Source organism: Mustelus asterias, chromosome 9, assembly GCF_964213995.1.
Source record: "Mustelus asterias chromosome 9, sMusAst1.hap1.1, whole genome shotgun sequence".
Classification (NCBI taxonomy): Eukaryota; Metazoa; Chordata; class Chondrichthyes; order Carcharhiniformes; family Triakidae; genus Mustelus; species Mustelus asterias.
This window is the reverse complement of record NC_135809.1, coordinates 31,623,124-31,645,303: the sequence shown is the minus strand read 5'-3', so window position 1 is coordinate 31,645,303 and position 22,180 is coordinate 31,623,124. Positions and strand designations below refer to the sequence as shown.

General features: G+C 42.0%; 2 protein-coding genes across 6 annotated transcripts in view; one reads left to right on the top strand and one right to left on the bottom strand.

The window, feature by feature from the left end:
* immp2l (inner mitochondrial membrane peptidase subunit 2) overlaps positions 1-22,180 on the bottom strand; it is a 539,159-nt gene that overhangs the window by 306,310 nt on the left and 210,669 nt on the right. The window lies entirely within an intron of this gene.
* On the top strand, positions 12,917-15,046 carry LOC144498580 (leucine-rich repeat neuronal protein 3-like). The gene has a single exon (XM_078219901.1). The coding sequence runs from the start codon at positions 12,917-12,919 to the stop codon at positions 15,044-15,046; it is 2,130 nt and encodes a 709-aa protein (XP_078076027.1).

Here is a 22,180-nt window from a genome sequence, read left to right as displayed (position 1 = left end):
TGTATGTCCAGGGTGTTGCCATGGTTACACTATTGGCTGCTTAGAACTGATATATTCATATATGCCAACCACCACAGTCAGTGTTTTAACCCATGTGTGAACTTGTCAGCATTTCGCGAGAAAAATCTCTTCTAATCTGGGATTGGTAGTGTCAACCAATCGAATAAACTGGACAATAGGTCTGGCAGAGGCTATCATAACAGGTCAGGTGGATTGCTATTTTGTAAAGGTTGCTGTCTCTGCTTAAATAGATCTGTTAATTTCTACCTTCATCGTTTAAGAGATTATAAACCAAACATGTTTGAACTACATTTCAGATTGATCAGCATCTAAATGTGGGGGGAAAAAACAGACTAATGATTTACTCTGGCTCCTAATCAGGTCAGTTAACTCAGCCTTATCCTTCTGACGTTATGTAAAATTGGCAATTATGTAAAATTAAAAAAGGTTTGTTTAAAATAATCCACAGTAAGTAGTCTCACAACACCAGATTAAAGTTCAATAGGTTTATTTGGTAGCACGAGCTTTCAGATCACACCTGATGAAGGGGCAGTGCTCCGAAAGCTCGTGCTACCAAATAAACTTGTTGGACTTTAACCTGGTGTTGTGAGATCACTTACTGCGCCTACCCCAGTCCAACACCGGCAACTCCACATCATAAAATAATCCAATCTGAACATCTTCAATCAGCTAATCTCCTAACTGGCCCTGGCCTGCCATCAGGTCCAATACAAGAACAAATAGGAAAGTGATCTTTTACACATACAATACACCTTAGATTTGTTAATTCAATGGTTACGAGTTCCAATAGAAGGTGAACTATTTGAACAATTTGGACGACCTCTGACCTGCATGTTTCCTGCTGGCGCATTGTTTGCTAACAGTGGGATTCTCTGGTCCCGCTGCTGCCACTGGGAATTCCCATTGACATCACCCCCGCCAATGGGAAACCCACAGGCAGGGGGTGCACTCAGAGAATCCCGCCGGCGTGAACAGCCGGAGAATTACTGCCATTATTTTTCAATTTGTAAATGGCTGCAACTCTTAAAGGAGCTATTATTTGATTGAAATGTAGTAAGTTTGAAAATCCACATCAAAAATGGGATTGAGTTTGTGGAGCTGCACTTGGAAAATGCCCCCAGATCTCCCTAGAAATTAAAGCTTAGGCTCTCAGCTCCCTCAACTTCCTTCAGTAATTTATAAATATACCATTGTTGAACAGCGGTCTTTTGTGATACCCAAGTGCAAGTTGTGATTGGCTGGCTGCTGTTGCTGGGAGCTGTTATGCTCCCAGAATGCTTTGTTTGGCAACTGGGAGATTGAGTCAATTCCAGGAGAGTAGGTTAATCCGAGGTTTGGATCAAGGTGGGTTAGCTGGGGACAAGGGTTTCTCAGAGCCCAAGAATAGAGGGGCGTGCAAGCGACAAAGGGGACTACTAGGCAAGCACTACACTGGCAATGCAGTGCCGAGCCGAATCGCCCAGGTAAGTTTTTTTCACTCAGTTAAAATTGATGGATGGCACATTCTAAAAACGTCCTGTTTTCAGACACCTGGATTTGAGACATTGTACTAAAATACAAGCACTACCACTGAACATATGATTCTTGTGTACTTGGAGAAAGGAAGATGTAGGGCACAATTTAACAAAGAAAAGTGCAGAACAAGCGAGAAAACGGGAATTTTAGACCTGTTTATTTTTGTGGGGGGGAGCCTTAGCTCACCGGGGAAGCCGGCTGCTGAGCTCAGGGGGTACCATTGCGCAGGTGCCCCAATCTCCCAGTGTACTTTATGGGTGCAAAGTTGATTTTGCCAGCAAAACAGGGCCGATACAATCAGGAGAGATGAGAAATCAGGCACGTTTCTCGTTTTTCAGCTCCCACCCGATCTTGCCACCTCACCTAAGCTCGGGCAGGACGAGGTCGTTAGATTGTGCCCATATTTGTTGCAGTTTCAGTCTCCTGTGCATTTCCACAACTACTGGAGAAAACAGCCTGGATACAGAGAAAAACCAGGCTGTCTTGAAAACAATTGTTTCTCTACAGTTTTTTTACCATATAACATTTCCAGATTCATAATGTGTGTCACAGAAGGTTTTTATATAGATCGCATGCATTTATATCACAGTCCTTGGGGGCAATTCTCCCAGCCCACTGCGCTGCTCTAGTAGTGCAGCGGGCCGGGAGACTCAAGCGGATGCCAGACATAGGCATGGAGCTCTATAAATTATGCCAATGATCACTGGCATATAATTAGCCTCTGCCCCCACACACTAGTGGGGAACTGGTGGCCTGACCTCCCCCCCCCCCCTCCGGAGGTCAGGGGTAAGGGGGTGCCCCCAGGGCATTGCCAGCTTGACAGTGCCAGCCTGGCCTCCTGGCACTGCCCAAGGAACAAAGTGGCAAGGGCCACCTTGGCACAATCCACCGGGCATCAGGCAGTGCCAAGGGGCAGGGCCAGAGGGGACAGGGCCTATATGGGGTGAGGCCTCTGTGGTGGGGGGAGATGATGGGGGTGGGGGGGTCCTGCTGCCACTCTGTATTCTGGTGACAGAGGAAGGGAGGCCAGCGATTGGGGCTGTATATCGGGGTGGGGGGGGGTCGGCCTACCAGGGGGGTCGGGAGGCATCGGGGTTGGGGGCGGGTGTCAGGGGTTTGAGACTACTTGGAGGCTGAGGGGCGGTGTCGAGGCTAGAAATAGACACATCCGGGAGCCCAGCGATCAGGTATTGGGGGGGGGGGGGGGGCGGTCAGAGGGGCAGTGATGCAGGGCCATGGAGCTGGCCAGTGATCAAGCTGGCCAGTGATCGAGAGGCTGGCAGTGCGGGGCTACCCAGCTACACGTGTGCCGATCTGTCAGTGCTGAGATTGGCACATGCGCAGTGGCCCACTCAGCGCTATGCTGCCGGCCTCTCCAGTGGGAATTGCCCCATTCCCTGATTTCTAATGAGAATCACGCTAGTGCACTCTGCAGTGCACAAAGTTTGAAAGATTCATTTTGAAAATCCTGCTAAAAAACCAGCAGGATTTACTCTAGTTTTACGTGAATTTGTCACTTCGAATGTTTTTGGGAGAATCCCACCCAAGTCTCCAGGAATGTTGCCAAAACAAATTCTCGGTCCCAGCTACCAGTTTTGAACTACAACCTACAAGTGGCAACTTCCATTTAAACGATTACAATTCTTAACAACTAAAACAAGAAAATAAAAACTTTGTTCCTGTAAAGGACTTCAAGTTCCAAAACAACCCTCTGATCAGATGGAAAAGGGCATGGTGGCTATTCCAGCAATCTGCAGTGTTCCCCCACACTGATCACCCCCGCTGCAGAGTTCTCCCCTTGCCTCTCTCCCTTGCAGAGGGGGTAAGTGTAAGTGAGCCTGGAAGATAGCGTTCTGGACCCGCTAATGACATGTTAATCATGTCATCAATATTTAAATCACTGGCAAAACAGTACCAGTAAGACTGTGTGAGGCGAGAAAATGGGCACGAACCCGATTTTGCGCCTCTCGCTTAGCAATCTTACCACCTCACCAAACGACGGGCAGGACAAGGTCGCAAGATTGCGCTCATAATCTCTGGGTCATAAATATTGTTTGAATAGATACTGGACAGAGAAAGGTGCACTCCAGATCACAGGGCAATTCAGCCTATTATTGTTTGTGACCAGTGGCACTTACCATGAGAGACTGTTTAGCACAAAACTGGCAATAACAAATTGTATCATTAAACCGTATGTGAAGGTAGAACAAAGAACAAAGAAAATTACAGCACAGGAACAGGCCCTTCGGCCCTCCAAGCCTGCACCGACCATGCTGCCCGACTTAACTAAAACTCCCTACCCTTCCGGGGACCATATCCCTCTGTTCCCATCCTATTCATGTACTTGTCAAGACGCCCCTTAAAAGTCACTACCGTATCCGCTTCCACTACCTCCCCCAGAAACGAGTTCCAGGCACCCACTGCTCTCTGCGTAAAAGATCTGCCTCGTACATTTCCTTTAAACCTTGCCCCTCGCACCTTAAACTTACGCCCCCTAGTAATTGACTCTTCCACCCTGGAAAATAGCTTCTGACTATCCACTCTGTGCATGCCTCTCATAATCTTGTAGACTTCTATCAGGTCTCCCCTCAACCTCCGTCGCTCCAGTGAGAACGAACCAAGTTTCTCCAACCTCTCCTCATAGCTAATGCCCTCCATACCAGGCAACATCCTGGTAGATCTTTTCTGTACCCTTTCCAAAGCCTCCACATCCTTCTGGTAGTGTGGTGACCAGAATTGGAGACTATATTTCAAGTGCGATTGGAGGCTTTGGAGGTAGTTGCAATACAACACATCAGAAATACTTTTCAAATAACATATTATGGAAAAGAGATAATTCCTCTTTCTGAATTCTGTGCGCCAACGGAGCATATCAAAGCAGTAAAATTCAGGAGGAAGGGGTTGCACAACAAACCGACAGAAACGATCAGCCAAAACCAAGAATCTGAGAAGCTGCCAAATTCAGTGAGTAATGCTTTTTGAATGTGATTTTTTTTCATTCAAGTTCAATGGGCACATCGTTCAGTCAAACTTCAGACATGGCCATTGACAGTGTCGGGTAAGCCTTCACATTACCCTTCGGCTCACTGTTACTCGGCTTTTACAGTGGATGGTGCTTTCCACTATCCATTTAGCTACATGCTGTTTGGTTATCAATAACTTCAGTGCCAGAGTAAATTAGTACTTTGCATAGTTTACAAAATCATTCAGCACATTGGTAATGTAAACTTGCATTCGTTCCTTATCTAGGCAATTAAGTTGGAGGAACAAGTGATAATTTCCTGTTCCAGTTAGAAATAGGAAGCAGTCTGGAAAAACAGTAAGTTATGGGGAACCATTGCATTTATTGATTGTCTGTGATAAAGGTTTGTCATTCACTACCTCTGCAACCAATACCAACCGCAAAGCAAGTGTCTGAGAAAGCAACAGTTTTCAAAAGTGAATTCATCCATTTTTACAAAAGATTATCAAAGTCTTAATTTTAGGTCAGAATTTCGAGAAATGCCTCTCCCCACTCCCCCCGCCCCATAATGGTTCAGAATGATATTGACTATTTTTCTATATTAAAAATTTAACAACACTTTTTGACAAAACGCTGGTCTCATGAGTTTAAAAAATGTGAAAGATGCTTAATATGCTAAATGGAAGTTCTTTTCCCCAAAATGATATATAATGTCAACTTATCGAGCTTGTCAAAAAATGACTCGTATGCATTGCTTTGAGAAATCCTTTGATCTCTGACTGTGAAAAAGAAAGTAAAGACAGGACCACCACCAGGAAAGAGATTTGGTTGGAAGGGGTGGACAGATTTTTAAGCAACGACCTGCATTTATATAGCATCTTAGAGAAGCAAAACATCACAGGTTACTTCACAGGACCATTATCAAACAAAATTGGACTTGCTGTGAATGAAGCAGGTTAATGATTAGTATCAAGCTTTGCCCAACCAAGTGAGTGCCTGGTTTGTCATCACAGAAATTGAAGAAACATTTATGTAAACGGTATGAATATATTCAGTTGGGGCCAAAAGCTGGTATAATTGTTATTTGAGCCATCTCCCACAAAAGTAAGATCCTCAGAGTGACTGATGCCACATAAGCCAAAAGATATTGGCAATTGATCTGAATTTGTATCGATTAGGTAAGAACATGTTAAGACAAAGGACAGGAGAGAGCTATCCAGCTGGTATATCCAGCCTGTGTACCATGACATTGACACACCCATTTAGGCAAGGAAGTAATGATCTCAATATCTGAATGCCAAATGATGTGCAGGAATCAAGTTTTGCAAGATGTCAACAAAGTCGGAAACAAAAGCTTTAAAATTACTTGGTTTAAATAAATGTAAAAAGTGTAGAATCACAATGTTATGAGATCTGTGTAGAAACTGTCAAGCTATTGTGCTGTTAACTTACTGTTGCAGAAAAGCTCGGTTGCATTAGCCCGTGCCCTTCAAATAACAAGTGAAGTGACACCAAATTCAGATATTTGATTTGTGAATTGGTGAAGAATATCTTTCCTGTTGAATAATATGAAGGATTTGTGTGTGATGGATATGTTCTATTGCCCATAAAAATAAGAAACTGGTTTCTAAAGAAAAGGTTAGTCGTTTCTGTGGAGGAAAAGTGGTTTTATTCCAAGAAACATTATTTTTTTGAAGGACTGTTGGATTATCCCTGAATAGAGTTTTCATTAAAAAGGACATACATCAATTGCATCAGTGTTCTTACTGCGGGTTCCCTCCAAGTGATTGCCAAGAAAGAATTATGTTCTAAAGCATGTATCAGTGGATGAGGTGCCATGTCTGAGGTTAAGTTTCTCTTGCTCTTTCAAATAGCAGGCTATTGTAGTGTTGCCTGTTCAAAAAAGCAAGTTGGAGACTGAAAAATGAAGAGTTCCAGATGACTACCATGCTTCTAACTAGTCCTGTTACACACATTCTAATCCTAATTTAGTTGGAGGTGGCTTCCTCAAGCATCTGATGCTATACATTGAAAAGGCACAAAAGATTAGGAGCACTCCCTCCAGGATATTGTCTGGAGCTACATGTAAATCTACAACTAATGCCTTTTTGATACTTAACACTAACTTCATTGCAGTGTTAATATAAGCCTACTTGTGACTAAGAAATAAACTAATGAAAAAAAAGGTCATTTTGTCCCTCAAAGGACAAAAATAAAATAAAGTACCTTTAAGACAGAGATAGATAGGTTCTTGATTAATAAGGGGATCAGGGACTATGGGGAAAAGGCAGTAGAATGGGGATGAGAAAAATATCAGCCATGATTGAATGGCAGAGCAGACTCAATGGGCCGAATGGCCTAATTCTGCTCCTATGTCTTATGGTCTTAAAGGGGTGCATTGCTATGGGTTGGGATAGAATTAAAAAGATTAGATGAAGCAACAAAATAGTTATTAACCATAGAATGTGAAGATATAGAGATATTTAAGCACATATTAAAGGTCTGTGCTACAATGGAAAATAACTTTTTGTGTTTTTAAAATGTTTCTGCAGTCCATTAATGTTAACTGTGAATCAAATGAAAGGACATATTCAAAGTAATCCCAAATCCCATGGAAAGTTAAAAGCCAGGTTTCCAAATTGCAGTTTTAAATAAGGAGTATGGATATATTATTCCAGCGCAAGAGCACCTCATTGCTTCCTTCAAACTTACTAAACGCAGAAAAATAAATGATCTCCATGGAGAACAAATTTGAAATGCTGCATTGCATTTACAATGCTAGCAGTCTTCATGAGTTCTTTGTTCCGTTAATTAAAGGGACATCAGTATCACTGAAAAGCAGGAAACCTTTAGTTTTCTAACATAATTTGTGCACTAAAATGCCTTTGCATGTTGTCATTGCAACAAAAGTAGCATAAAGCTCTACAAGATGCCTGGTTTTCCCAAAATTGCTGCATTTTCATTTTGAACAGTATATTCATGGGAATATTTTAGTGTTTATTTTTCTTGCTTAATATGAAGTTCACATTTTTAACTTTGCTATCTAGTATTCAGCAGCATTCACATCAGAAGGCAGACTGCAGTCAGCTGGGACCACACTTATCTTTTAAACCATCTTCTGATTTTCCCTTCCTAACATCGCAGAACACTTGAGGCAACTGTTCAACCCCCACAGCTATCCTGGTATCTCAGTACAAAGCACAGATCGAACCTGGGGTTTTCCCTGGCCATATGGCTCACTGTTAAACATATGATTTGTTTATGCACAAAGCCACCAGGAGAACTGTAGACTAACACGTTTGCATCACAGATTTTCTTTTTAAATATATTTGAGTACAACACACGGAAGGAATCATTTGCAAAAATCTTACCCTCCAAAAATACCAATTATACTTATGTGGTAAAATCAACAGCAATAGAAACAAGAATTGTGGGTCTGGGGACAAACAGCTGTGTGGCTGAATAGGGAATGTGACCGAACTTGTCAGAAAATCCTTTGGAATCCAATCCATTGTTTTACACATATTTCAGTTTTCCAACTACAGTTATATATACATTATGCTGCATTGGTTTTTTTTCATTTTCCCTTTCATTTAATTTTAAAACTGTCTTTATTATGCGAGAAAAATTCCAATGGCAATTTTATTTTACTCTTTTTTCATTATGTACATTAAGTACTTTTAATTTTTCCTTCCAACGCGATAGTCTCACAGTTGGATTCATAGTAGATTTATAACTTAGCTCTGTGACAGTACAGTCCTTGGTAAATTGGGGAAGAATTTGTCAATATTTTATATTCATAATGGTGTTGTTGTGTTGATCTTATACCTACTTTATAACAAACAGGATATCTACATCCTTAACTGGATGAGGATCTGTGAGGATGTTTAGCATTGACATTCTCATATCAAAGCCTGATTGCAGTCCCCATCTTATAACAACAATGCTTGGGCTCTAACTCCTACAGCAGGCAGCATTAGCAAGTCACATTTTGGTCTTATTGGCACCTGTCTAGATATTTACAGATTTTTTAGCTGGAATACTGTGTATCTGATTCCGATGACAGACATTGCAAAATAACACTATTTTTATATTATTAGCACCTGTGAAGAATTTGGATGTTGCATAGCAACCACAACAAGGTGCTAATAATGTGCAATGTGAGGTAGTGATCATGCTGTGTGACTGCTCAACCTATGAAAGAACATACAATTAGATTCGCACCTCGGGAGATTCTGGAGTCTGGAATTCTGGAGTCTGGAGTCTTTACAACCGGGAACATGGTTACCAACGGTGGAGTAAAGGAATAAGGGTATGGACAAGAAGTCAGAGTTGGAGGAATGCAGAAATCTTGGAAGACTGTAAGTCTGGTGAACGTCCCAGAGATAGCACAGGTCCAAGTCATGAAGGGTTTTGAACACAAGGATTAGTGTTTTAATATGGAGGTTCTCAAGATACCAGAAGCAAAAACAGATGAGCAAACAGAAGAATAGTGGGTTGGTGTGAGTTAGGATTGAGAAGCAGAGTTTAGGTTCAGCTTAATTTAACATTAGAAAATCTCACTGTTAAACCAACAGAGACTTAGGTCATTCTCTGTTTAATCACTGCTCAGCATGAAAACATGCAAGTACAAAGCTTTCACATAATTGAGTCTAAAGACCGGATTTTCTTGTCAGAAGCAGAAATCGGAATTGGGTACACTGTTGAGTCACAAGCTTACCACTAACGCCAGCCTGTAGCAAAGCATAATTTCCCCTGGGTGGGGGTCCTAATGATACTAGAGACGAGTCTGCTGCCATTAATTGGTTGGGAATAGAGGCGGAACACCAGGAAGTGAGTCACATTCTGGTCTGAATTGGCAGTCATTGCTGTGGCTGCCATCTTTGCATGGCCTTAGAAGACTGAGAGGATCTATATCTTCAAAGTGGCCATGTCAAATGGAGAGCTGGGACCTGGGATAAGGTAGGGAAGGGTTGGTTACTGAAATGACACTGCTGCTCAGTACCATTTGACCAAACTTTCACTTTTTTCAATTAAATAAAATTGTTTCATCGCTGCTGTCCCTGTTCCTGCCATGCTGCAACTGGTCAGTCACAGAGGACTCCTAAAGGCCACTCAAGTCTCTACACTTTATTGAGATCATTTCTAAAAGGTTCAGAGAAACACAAAACCCTCTGCCAAATGTTCTGATGTATAACTATATACAGTACAGAACATAAGACCATAGGAACAGAATTAGGCCACTCGGCCCATCGAGTCTGCTTTGCCATTCACTCATGCCTGATATTTTTCTCATCCCCATTCTCCTGCCTTTTCCCCATAACCCCTGATCCTCTTATTAATCAAGAACCTATCTATCTCTGTCTTAAAGATACCCAATAATCTGGCCTCCACAGCCTTCTTCGACAAAGAGTTCCACAGATTCACTACTGTCTGGCTAAAGAAATTCCTCCTCATCTCTGTTTTAAAGGATCGTCACTTTAGCCTGAGGTTGTGCCCTCTGGTTCTAGTTTTTCTTACTAATGGAAACATCCTCTCCACGTCCACTCTATCCAGGCCTTGCAGTATCCTGTACGTTTCACTAAGATCCCCCCTCATCCTTCTAAACTCCAACGAGTACAGACCCAGAGTCTTCAACCATTCATCATTTGACAAGCCCTTCATTCCAGGGATCATTCTTGTGAACCTCCTCTGGACCCTCTCCAAGGCCAGCACATCCTTCCTTAGATACAGAGCCCAAAACTGCTCACAATACTCCAAATGGGGTCTGACCAGAGCCTTATGCAGCCTCACAAGTACATCCCTCCTCTTGTATTCTAGCCCTCTCGACATGAATGCTAACATTGCATTTGCCTTCCTAATTACTGACTGAACCTGCACGTTAACCTTAAGAGAATCTTGAGAGAAAGAAATTCTCCTCAAGGACTCCCAAGTCCCTTTGTGCTTCTGATTTCCTAAGCATTTCCCCATTTAGAAAATAGTCTATGCCTCCATTCCTCTTTCCAAAGTGCATAACTTCACACCTTTCCACATTGTATTCCATCAGCCACGTCTCTGCCCATTCTCCTAGCCTGTCCAGGTCCTTCTGCAGCCCTCCTGCTTCCTCAATACTACCTGTCCCTCTACATATCTTTGTATCATCTGCAAAGTTAGCAACAGTACCTTCAGTTCCTTCTTCCAGATCGTTAATGTATATTGTGAAAAGTTGTGATCCCAGCACCGATCCCTGAGGCACACCACTAGTCACCGGCTGCCATCCTGAAAAAGACCCCTTTATCCCCACTCTGCCTTCTGCCAGTCAGCCAATCCTTCATCCATGCCAGGATCTTACCCTTAACACCATGGGCTCTTAACTTATTTAACAATCTCCTATGCGGCACCTTGTCAAAGGTCTTCTGGAAATCTAAATAAATCACGTTCACTGGTTCTCCTTTCTCTAACTTCCTTGTTACCTCCTCAAAGAACTCGAACAGATTTGTCAGACATGACCTCCTTTTGACGAAGCCATGCTGACTCAGTCCTATTTTATAATGCATTTCCAAGTACTCCACAATTTCATCTTTAAAAATCTTGCCAATGACCGAAGTCAGGCTAACCAGCCTATAATATGGTTTGTGTGGAGTACTTGGAAGTGTGTGATAAAATAGGACTGAGTCAGCACGGCTTCGTTAAGAGGAGGTCATGTCTGACAAACCTGTTCGAGTTCTTTGAGGAGGTAACAAGGAAGTTAGATAAAAGAGAACTAGTGGACGTGATTTATTTAGATCACCAGAAGGCCTTTAACAGAGATGAGGAGGAATTTCTTTAGCCAGAGAGTAGTGAATCTGTGGAACTCTTTGCTGAAGAAGGCTGTGGCAAGACTTTGGGTTTAGAACATAGAACATAGAAAAGCTACAGCACAAACAGGCCCTTTGGCCCACAGGTTGCGCCGAACAATTTCCTTACCTTCTCGGCTCATCTATAACCCTCTATCTTACTAACCTCCATGAACTTTTCCAAAGGTCTCTTAAAAGACTCAATTGAATCCGCTTCCACCACCACTACCAGCAGCTGATTCCACGCACCCACCACCCTCTGAGTGAAAAACTTACCCCTAACATCTCCTCTATACCTACTCCCCAGCACCCTAAACCTGTGGCTTCTCGTGACAACCATTTCAGCCCTGGGTAAAAGCCTCTGAGAATCCACTCTATCAATACCTCTCAACATCTTATACACCTCTATCAGGTCACCTCTCATCCTTCACCTCTCCAAGGAGAATAGACCTAGCTCTCTCAACCTATCCTCATAAGGCATACCACTTAATCCCGGCAACATCCTCGTAAATCTCCTCTGCACCCATTCTATGGCTTCCACATCCTTTCTGTAATGAGGCGACCAGAACTGGGCACAGTACTCCAGGTGGGGTCTGACCAGGGTCCTATACAGCTGCAGCATTATCTCCCGATTTCTAAACTCAATTCCTCTATTGATGAAGGCCAGTATTCCATACACCTTCTTAACCACAGCCTCTACCTGCGACGCCGCTTTGAGTGTCCTATGAACCTGGACCCCAAGATCCCTCTGTTCTTCCACACTGCCAAGCGTCTTACCCTTAATATTATATTTTGTAAAACGTTTGTAAACGTTTGTTTTGTAATCCAGAATTCTGATGAAAATGCAGCTATTCAACAATATTGGCTACCCAATTATCAGTCTTCCCAGAATTTACTGAAAAAATGGAAAACTACTCCTCACGGGTAACAAATGCTATAACAGGTGCTGCAGGCGTCATTGCAACTTTCTACTACACCATAGTGCGCAGTTTTGAACATTTGAAAGTGTTTTTGTTAACATTGAAGTCTGTGAACTGTTAACAATGCTAATTGAGTCATGCTTAATTGCTCATCTGAATTTACTTTCATTTACCATTTTTGAACTTTATATTCTTGTTCTTTTTGAAAACCTACCACATAAATATATCTGCATGTGTTTACTCAACACAAATGGTGCCTTTGTAAATGTATGAATACATAACTGTACATAGTTTGATGAATAATTCTTTTCTTTTGTAGGTGATTCCACCCTACTTTAATGCCTATTTAAAAAGATGTTCAGTCAACATGGACAGACAACAGAAGAATGAATGAAGTGCATAATCTCACACAAAATTCTGCAAATATATTACCATTCCAGTTTATCAATTTCACTGCATCAAGCGTGCAACAACCTTCCTACGCTCAGTGTGTATGGCATCTCTGGACAGGCTAATTGAAAGTTTACTCCTTCCTTTCAAGGACAGAAATCTGCCACTCACATGGAATATATGAGACAGCAAACGTGCAGTGCTTGGTAACAAATGATCTGGTGATTAAACTTAAGCGCAGTAATTGCAGAATCTTTAAACACCTATTATTGGGCAGAGGAAACCAATCCACGATGAAGGATACATCGTTCAATGCCTGTTTTTTTGTTGGGTTTGCAGTCACTGCAATAGTACAAACAGTAGGAAGAAATATGGACTGTCCAAGGTCCTGCATTTGTGAAATCCGACCATGGTTCACACCAAGGTCCATTTATATGGAAGCTCCTACAATAGACTGCAATGATTTAAACCTGGATTCACTTCCGCAAAGGATACCAGCCGAGACACAAGTTTTACTACTGCAGAGTAACAACATTTCAAAAATCGAGAACAAAATGGACTATTTGGTCAATCTTACAGAGATAGACTTATCTCAAAACAATTTTTTAGCAATCAGCGACATCAACCTAGGAAAAATGCTTCAGCTTATGTCACTGCACATGGAGGAAAACAAGCTCACTGAGTTGCCTGATAGCTGTTTGCTTGGTCTCAGTAACCTGCAGGAACTCTATGTTAATCATAACCAGATTTCCAGCATTGCAACGGGAGCATTGATAGGTCTTGATAACCTTCTCAGACTGCATCTTAATTCTAACCAATTGACAATGATTAAAAGTGAATGGTTTGAGCCTATTCCAAGCTTGGAGATTCTAACGATAGGAGAAAATCCCATCACTAAAATTCAAGGTATGAGCTTCAAGCCCCTTATCAATCTACGTAGTTTGGTCTTAGCCGGAATTAAGCTCTCAGAACTGGGGGACGATACTTTAGTTGGTCTAAACAATTTAGAAAGCATCTCTTTTTATGACAATAGACTTATCACTGTGCCCCATGCAGCTCTTCAGAAAGTCCCCAATCTCAAATTCTTGGATTTGAACAAAAATCCTATTCAGAGAATACGACAAGGGGATTTCAAAAACATGTTACACTTGAAAGAGCTGGGCATTAATAATATGGCAGAACTGGTTTCTATTGATTGTCTTGCCCTTGATAATTTGCCTGAACTAACAAAAATTGAAGCTACAAACAACCCAAAACTATCATACATCCATCGAAATGCATTCTACAGAGCTCCCCAACTTGAAACACTAATGCTTAACAGCAATGCACTAAGTGCTCTCCACAGGGGCACAGTGGAATCTTTACCGAAACTGCAGGAAGTCAGTATTCATAGTAATCCAATCAGATGTGACTGTGTCATTCGCTGGATTAACATGAACAAAACACATATTCGATTTATGGAACTACAATCTTTATTTTGTTTCGACCCACCTGAGTTCAAAGGTCAGCATGTCCGAGAGATTCCTTTCCGAGAAATGACAGATATGTGCCTTCCATTAATAGCCTCTGAAAGTTTCCCTTCTGATCTAAATTTAAGCAGTGGGAGCTCCGCATCTCTTCACTGTCGAGCTACAGGACAGCCAGAGCCTGAAATCTACTGGATCACGCCGTCGGGCAATAAACTTCTTCCTAACACAGCAACCGATAAATACACCACACACCTTGAAGGAACACTGGATTTATTTAATATAAACAACAAGGAAGCAGGCTTGTATACTTGCGTGGCCCACAATCTGGTCGGAGCAGATTTGAAAACGGTTGTTATCACAGTGAATGGATCATTTGCACAATCCATGAACGAATCGTTGAATGTTAGAATAAAAGAAGTGACATCGCATTCCATTCTGGTTACCTGGAAGGCTGTTTCAAACAGTGTGTCATCAAATATTAAATGGTCTGCCAAAATGGATTCCGAAAACCCTCAACTCACTTATACGGCCAGAGTTCCAACAGATATGCGCATGTATAACCTAACACATCTGAACCCATCAACTGAGTATGAGGTATGTGTCCGTGTATCTAACATTCATCAAAAAACTGAGAAGAAATGTGTCAACGTCACAACAAATGGATTAGACCTAGCTGTAAAGTCAAGTGGACAAACTACAACCTCAGCACTTGTAGCTGTCCTTGGTGCAGTATTTGGTGTCATTAGCATGACATGCCTCTACTCTTATGTGACTTGGAAGATGAAGTATAATTCCAGCCACAGCTGTTTAGAAAAGTACACACCGAATAAAGCAACATTTCCATCTTACAACTTTTACCCTCCTATCATCAATCTTTGGGAGACAGTAAAAGAGGAGAATGGGCCACTGGAAGTTAAAGCCACTGTAATAGATGTATCGGCAAGCTGTTCATAAAACTTCTTTGTGAAACAAAATGTAAAAAAAAATAAGCTAGTTGCAATTGGACTGCTTTTAAATGTTGGGTACACAGAAGAAGAAGAAAAAAAGCACAGGCCCTGATCACAATGCTTACAGGAAATGGGAGGAAACCCCTGTCCTAAACAGTACATTTGTCATATGATGGAAAGACATACACTAACACTAATAAAGACAATTCAAAGATGTGGACTGGTGAGAGTGTGCCTTTAAGAATGACATCGTTAAAAAGTAACAATCACCAGCCAATCTGAGTTGTAATAACCTAGCATCTACTGTTAAGCTGCTCAATACAGTCAAAAAGATACGATGGTACAATGGCACACTGATGCTAGATGAAAGTTAAAAGTATTTTTCCTGTATTTAACTATGTAATGTGTAACAGTAGTGGACTGTAATAGTGGTCTCCGAGCAATACCTCCTGTCCTGTTTTACACAATACTTTAGCTGACAGTTGTTTAGAAGCTGGACAGTTAAAAATAGAATACCACTTGTGGTGTTATTGAATGGATGGAATCCGTTAGAGTAGATCACACAGTGAGTAAAGTAAGTATGTGAAATTGATTTTTTTGGAAACAAAATTAACATTTTTGAATAAACTCACAATTATGTCTGGTTCCCTTTTAAATTCAAGTGTTACAAATATTTTTTTCTGAACTGCAAGTGTGATGCCAGTAACTACACAAAGTCTACTTTTTAAATGAAGGGGAAAGAGATAAATATGAATTTCAGTTTCACCTGATTAGCAGATAGCTCTACACCAATGTCTGATTTGTGCATGTTTTTATTTATTGTTCAAGTGAGGTGAGGCATATAATTTTTTCATTAACTGGAGTTCAACCACATTTCAAAAGCTTTATTCATTTTACTGTACATAAATTCAAACAGCAGGACTCGCATGCCCTCCGTTAATCATTGCTTTTACAAAAGCACAAGATTTCATGCATTTCATTTTCAACATCTGACATTGAATTTTTGTCTCATATTGTTTCTAGTCAGGGAGTCCCCATCCCCCCCTCCCCACCCCTTCCCCATTTGGAGTACTGGTGCATTTTTTGGAGTTGAAAAAATTTAACTAATACAGGGAAGCAGCTCCCAAAATATGCAGTAATACTGCAAATTTGTATCTTTACAATGCTAATGTCTTTTCTGCACACAAAAAGAAATCACAAAATTGATAAATCACCATCACACACAAGGTGACACTAGAATTTATCAGGTAGGCTTGCTCATGCATCACCACAGATTTCAGCACCTTGGACAAAGCTTTCAGCACGAGGCCATTTGTCAAAGGCAAGAGATTTGAAATACAACCTATTACAATGCAGGTACTGAACAGGTCAGCAGGAACGTGCTCATGTATCTCACATTCTCCCCTCATCCTCACTTGCATTTAGTGGCCATTAATAGCAGAGTTCAAAAGCTACAAAATGTCCTCTGCTGGATGCGTCATTTATACAAGAAACAGGATAAGACAGTAAAAATATTCTATGACAGTCACTGGGATTTATATTCACAATGAGATATAATTCACAAAATGTCATGCATTTGTTTTATAGAATTGAAATTGAAATGAACAAAAATCATGTAAGTTATGTTTGCAATTTTGATTGTCAAAAAAACCCAGAAAAGCCCAAAGTTTGTGCTCAGTGACGAAGCAAGGAGGCTCGCTACTGACCTCAAATCTTGCTGAGATATCTCTGGCAAGAATTTCACCTTTACTTCTATGCGGTTATACTGCAACTGATTATAACGTTTTTGCTGGGGAATTCCCAGCACCTAGCTGGAGTAATGACATCAAAATGACCTAGCACCCAATCACATTAAAGGATTTTCACAGCCATCCAAGCAGGAGACAACACGCAATAAAATAAAACCAGTTTTAAATTTTTTTACACAGAGTAAGTAAATGATTAGAGCATACGTATGGGGTGAAGTTAGAAGATAAACTATTCTGAAATTTAAAAAAAACAAGCTTTAAAAATAATCTAATCAATCATTTAACAATACTCCACAAATATATATATATTAATTTTTCAAGTTAGCCCTCGTTCTATTTATTATTCATCATTAAAAAAACAGACGCCTCTCAACACAACAACTTATATTTATACTGTACCTTTCATGTAATGGAAGTGTCCCAAGGCTCTTTGCATTATTAAACAAAGTATGACACCCAGATCCCAGGAAAGAAATCACGGGCCTTGGGGTTTCTCCTCTTTCCAAGCCAATTATCCCTGATCCCAACAACCCTCCCTTCAATCATGCATGTTATTTTTCCTGTTTTCAAGATTCATCAATCAATTCACCAAACAATCACAGAAAAGTCCTGGTAGAATGAATGGCATCTGGTTAAAAATATCACCAAATATATGCAGCATGGGTCATTAATAATAAGAGCAGTAATGATATAGTTTGTGTGTGTCCTATGGGTGATCCTATCACGACGTTCAAACAAGCCAGAGAGTACAAATTTTACCTTAACAGCATTGTGTAATATTGTTAATTTAATAGAAAAATATTCCATTAGCTATTTATAACACAGCAAACATGAACACGGATTTCAGTGACTGTCTCATTAACATGTTCTGCACATTGCACTGTATGTACACAGTGGCAGTAAATTCATATTTGAGGAAAAGATTCAATACTTGCAACACAGATTTGAAGAAAACCCACCAGGTTTTGTGTTATATATTTTAACTACCTGTTCCATATAGAAAAGAAAGACTGTCTCCATGCTGCAGCTCACATTATTTCAATGGTGGAGAGTTATAGAAGAGAACAAGAGAGGTCAGGCAGAGCCATTCCCTCCTGCTGGTCAGGGAGGGAGGGAAGGAAGAGCTGCTATAACATTCCGAAACATCCTTCCCCAGCAACTTTGGCAAACCAGCTCAGGGTTCCCACTTCACAGCCTCCACTGAGCTCACAGCCTTCACCTCTCACTGGCACCAGAGCACAAATGATGTGGAGATGCCGGCGTTGGACTGGGGTAAGCACAGTAAGAAGTCTCACAACACCAGGTTAAAGTCCAACAGGTTTATTTGGTAGCAAATACCAAAGTTCTGTCTGGAGACAATACACATCTCTTTAATGTTCCCTCCACCCACATTATCTGTACCTTTAAGACCTGGCTGGCTGTAGAGATTTGCATTCTAATTAGTATTCTGTAACTTGATGTTGTGTCTCTGTGCACTGTTGGAGAACAGATTTCACTCCATCTGACGAAGGGGCAGCGCTCCGAAAGCTTATGGTATTTGCTACCAAAATAAACCTGTTGGACTTTAACCTGGTGTTGTGAGACTTCTTACCAGAGCACAAAGGCAGTGGGGTGGGGGGGGGGGGGGGGGGAGCGGGGAACCAGTGGCCCTAGGACTGACTTCAAGGATCTGGCCACCGTCTCGGGTTCAGGCTCACACCAGAGGGACCCCCTCCTGCAATGCTTTAATCAAACTCCCACTTTTCCTCTCTTGTCTCTTTACCTTCCCCCTCTCCTCCTCCTCCTTCACTAAACCCCATTCCTCACTCTCCCTCTACCCTCCCCTCCTATTTATTTGATTCCTTCCTGCTTCTCTCAGGCTCAGCCTCTCTCACTCTTCCCCCTCTCTCTCTTCTTTCCCCTTTAATGAAACAATGCCAAGTTTGATCTTCACCAACATGAAGCGAAACGCCAGCAGCAGCAACAAGAATAAAATGGGGGAGAGGGAGAAGAAATACTGGGTAACCAGAGAAAGATAACACTACAGATCATCCTGGATCCACTCTCACTGCTCATTCAAGACAATGGTGAGAATTCCATCTATGATAAAGAGCCCGGGCCCTAACCCCTGTTATTTTGAGAGACCAGTCAGGAGTGCATTGAATAGTTGAGTCTCGAGGTAACAAAGGCATAAATGAGGGTTTCAGCAGTAGATGAAGGGCGAAGTCGGGTGATGCTACGGAGGTGGATAAAGGTCGTTGCAGAGAGATCAAAAGCTCACCTTGGAATCAAAAGTGACACTAAGGGCCTGATTTTACCATTTTCATTCTAAGTGCTGAATCTGGGCGCAATTCAGATCCGACTTGGAAATCTGCTTTCAGGCGCCCCCATGCTCACTTAGCCTGAAAAAAAAAATCACGAGTCCCAATCGCGCTGTGGGCGGGGCTTAGCGCACCTGAAACGATCGAAGCTCTGAACTGCGCATGTGCAGTTAGAAACAAATTTGAAAAATGCGCCGCTGTCACATTGCTCCCGGGCTGCAAAAAGCGGATAAAGTGGCCCGGGAGCCACAGGCATCACCCCCACCCCCACAACATAACTGTCCCCCTTATCCACCCACCCCCCGCTACCCAGACCGATCACGACCCCCTGCCCCCCTTTCCCCCTCATTGATTGCCCGCAGAGTGGCAGCAGACCCCTCCAGCTCCCCCCCCCCCCCCGCTCCCCCCCACCAGAGATCCATCTGGCAACACCCCCCCAACCAGAGATCCATCTGGCCCTTCACCCCTCCTCCCCAGAGATCCATCTGGCCCTCCATCCCCCCCCCCAGAGAAAGTTTGGGCCTCGCCCACCACCCACCAGACAACGATCGGGCCTCCCTCCTCCCTCACCCCCATCCACCAGAAATACATCTGACCCGCCTCCCCCCCACCAGAAAATGATCTGGCCTCCCTCCCCCCCCCCCCCCCCCCACTACTAGAGAATGATCTGACCCGCCTCCCTCCCCCCACCCCCCTCCATCACCACCACTGATCTGAGTCAGAGAGCCGTTGAAAGCTCTGAACTTACCTCTTCAGAAGCTGGAACGCCCGAAACAGACTTTTTGCCAAGCAAAAATTCGGCAGATTGCGCCGAATCTGGACGCATGAACGCGATGGTAAAGGGGGAAATGCTGATAAAGTTGGGAGGGCAGTTCATTAATTCAATTTAAATACATGCAAATACATTTAAATTGCCGTTGCGCCCATTTCGGGTGCGAATCGGATCACGGCCATTCTCAGGCCTCGGTAAAGTGGACATCTGCGTGGACGCGGGGACGGATCGCGTTAATAGCCTCATGTCTGACTTTACCACATTTTCGCACCTGTTGCAATGGTAAACTCAGGCCCTAAGATTGCAAGTAGTCTGGCTTAATCTCAGGCCGTTACCAGAGAGAGGGATGGAGTTAGTAGCTAGGAAATGGACTTTAGAGCAGGGACCAAAACCAATGTCTTTAGTCTTTCCAATATTCAAATTGGTGAAATTTCAGTACTAGATGTTGGATGAACAGTCTGATAATTTAGCAATAATGGAGGAGTTAAGAGACTTGATGGCGAGGTTGAGCCGGATGTCATCAGCATACATGTGAAAACTAAGGATGTGCCTTCAAATTATGTTACCAAGGGGGCAGCATGCCAATGACAAATAGGAATGGGCCAAGGATAGATCCTTAGGGGACACTATTGGTAATGGTGCAGAAGGCAGCTGAAAAGCCATTGCAGCTGATTCTTAATGATTAGATAGATAAGAATGGAACAATGTTAGAGCAGTCCTACTTCTCTGTATGACGGTGGAGAGGCGTTGGAGGAACTGGGTGGTTAACCATTAAAGACTGCAGACAGGTTGTGAAGGATGAGGAGGGAATGTTTATCTTGCCACAGTCACATAGCATGTCATTGGTGACTTTGATCAGAGCCTTTTTGATACAGTGGCAGGGGTGGAAACCTGAACATAGCGAACGAGGGATTTCTAACACAACCTGAGAGCAGGAAAGTTTAAGCTTGCTGATTTCAATGATTGCTGGTTCTGCTGGAGGGAGGGAATGGGGTGCATAGCTTTGATGAAGCACTGAGTGGCAGATTGCAACTTAAGGAATTCCTGAAATTGTGGTCAGCTTCAAATAGGTAATAAATGATAATTAATCAATGAGTTTTGAATGAGTTAAAATCACACCCAGAGACAGAGAGGCAGACAAAAATGATAAGTAAAAAATGATTTTTGTTTAACTTTGTGTGTGCACAATTCCAGATAAAAACACATCTCAGGGTGAAAAACTGATTATCACCTCAGTTGTCTCGAACTCACTCAAGACTCAGCCTGCATCCTGCAATATGCTGGCACTAGTTGCACTATAGTCCAGCAAGAATCAATTCCAGAAAAGGAGAGAAAAAAATCAAGAAAATTTTTTAAAACACTCTAACAAAATCCTAAGAATTGATTGAGCTATCTCATTGGAAGTCAGTATTTCCCACTTGCATCAGACCAGTTATGATGCAGTTTTACTTTGGTCCCTAATGCCCATAATGAGTGGTGCTTGATGGATTCAGCATGAACTAAACCAAGGGCATGCAATGCCTTCCCAAAATGATATTTACTTACACAAGTAAGTGGTCTGAATAATTCATTAGGAACAAAGCCCTGAGTTTCAGTCAATTATATGAATCAAACAAAATATGGAATTTACAAGGAAGGCTTAATTTTTTAAAGAAGTCAAACTTAAGATTTGGAAGTAGATTTCTAAGAGCCTTGTGTTCACCTCTATAAAATGAGCAAAGTAAAGATATGCAACCACTGCAAACCAGTGACTGATGATAGACTGTCTTTTTGAGGAAACAGCTGGAGGAAATATGGAAAATATTTTGATTACCAATCTAATTATCTATGCAATCATATTTGTCAAGTGTTGATTAGTTCACTGGTTGACAAAAGGTTCAAATCCAGATTATTTAAATTCCACCAGCTGGTGGAATTTAAATTCAAATAATAATCTGGAATTGAAAAGCTAGTCACAGTAATGGTGACCATGAAAACATTGCCAATTGTCGTAAAAACCCATCTGGTTCACTAATGTCCTTCAGGGACAAAACATCCACTGTCCTTACCTGAATTGGCCCTTCATGTGACACCAGACCCACAGCAATATGGTTACCTCTTAACTATCCTTGGAAACGGTGGACAAGTCATTCAGTTCAAGGGTAAGTAGGGATGGGCAACAAATGCTGTTCCCGCCAGCAACGTCCTCATTCCATGAAAGAATTAAAATAAATAAAAATGAGGGGAATTGCACTGTAATCACAAATTCCTCATTGCATTTTAGCTGATATTAGAGTCATAGAATCCTACAATGCAGAAGGAGGCCATTCGGCCTATTGAGT

Coding starts and splice junctions, on each gene's coding strand:
- LOC144498580 (XM_078219901.1), top strand. CDS start 12,917: ATGAAGGATACATCGTTCAATGCCTGTTTTTTTGTTGGGTTTGCAGTC.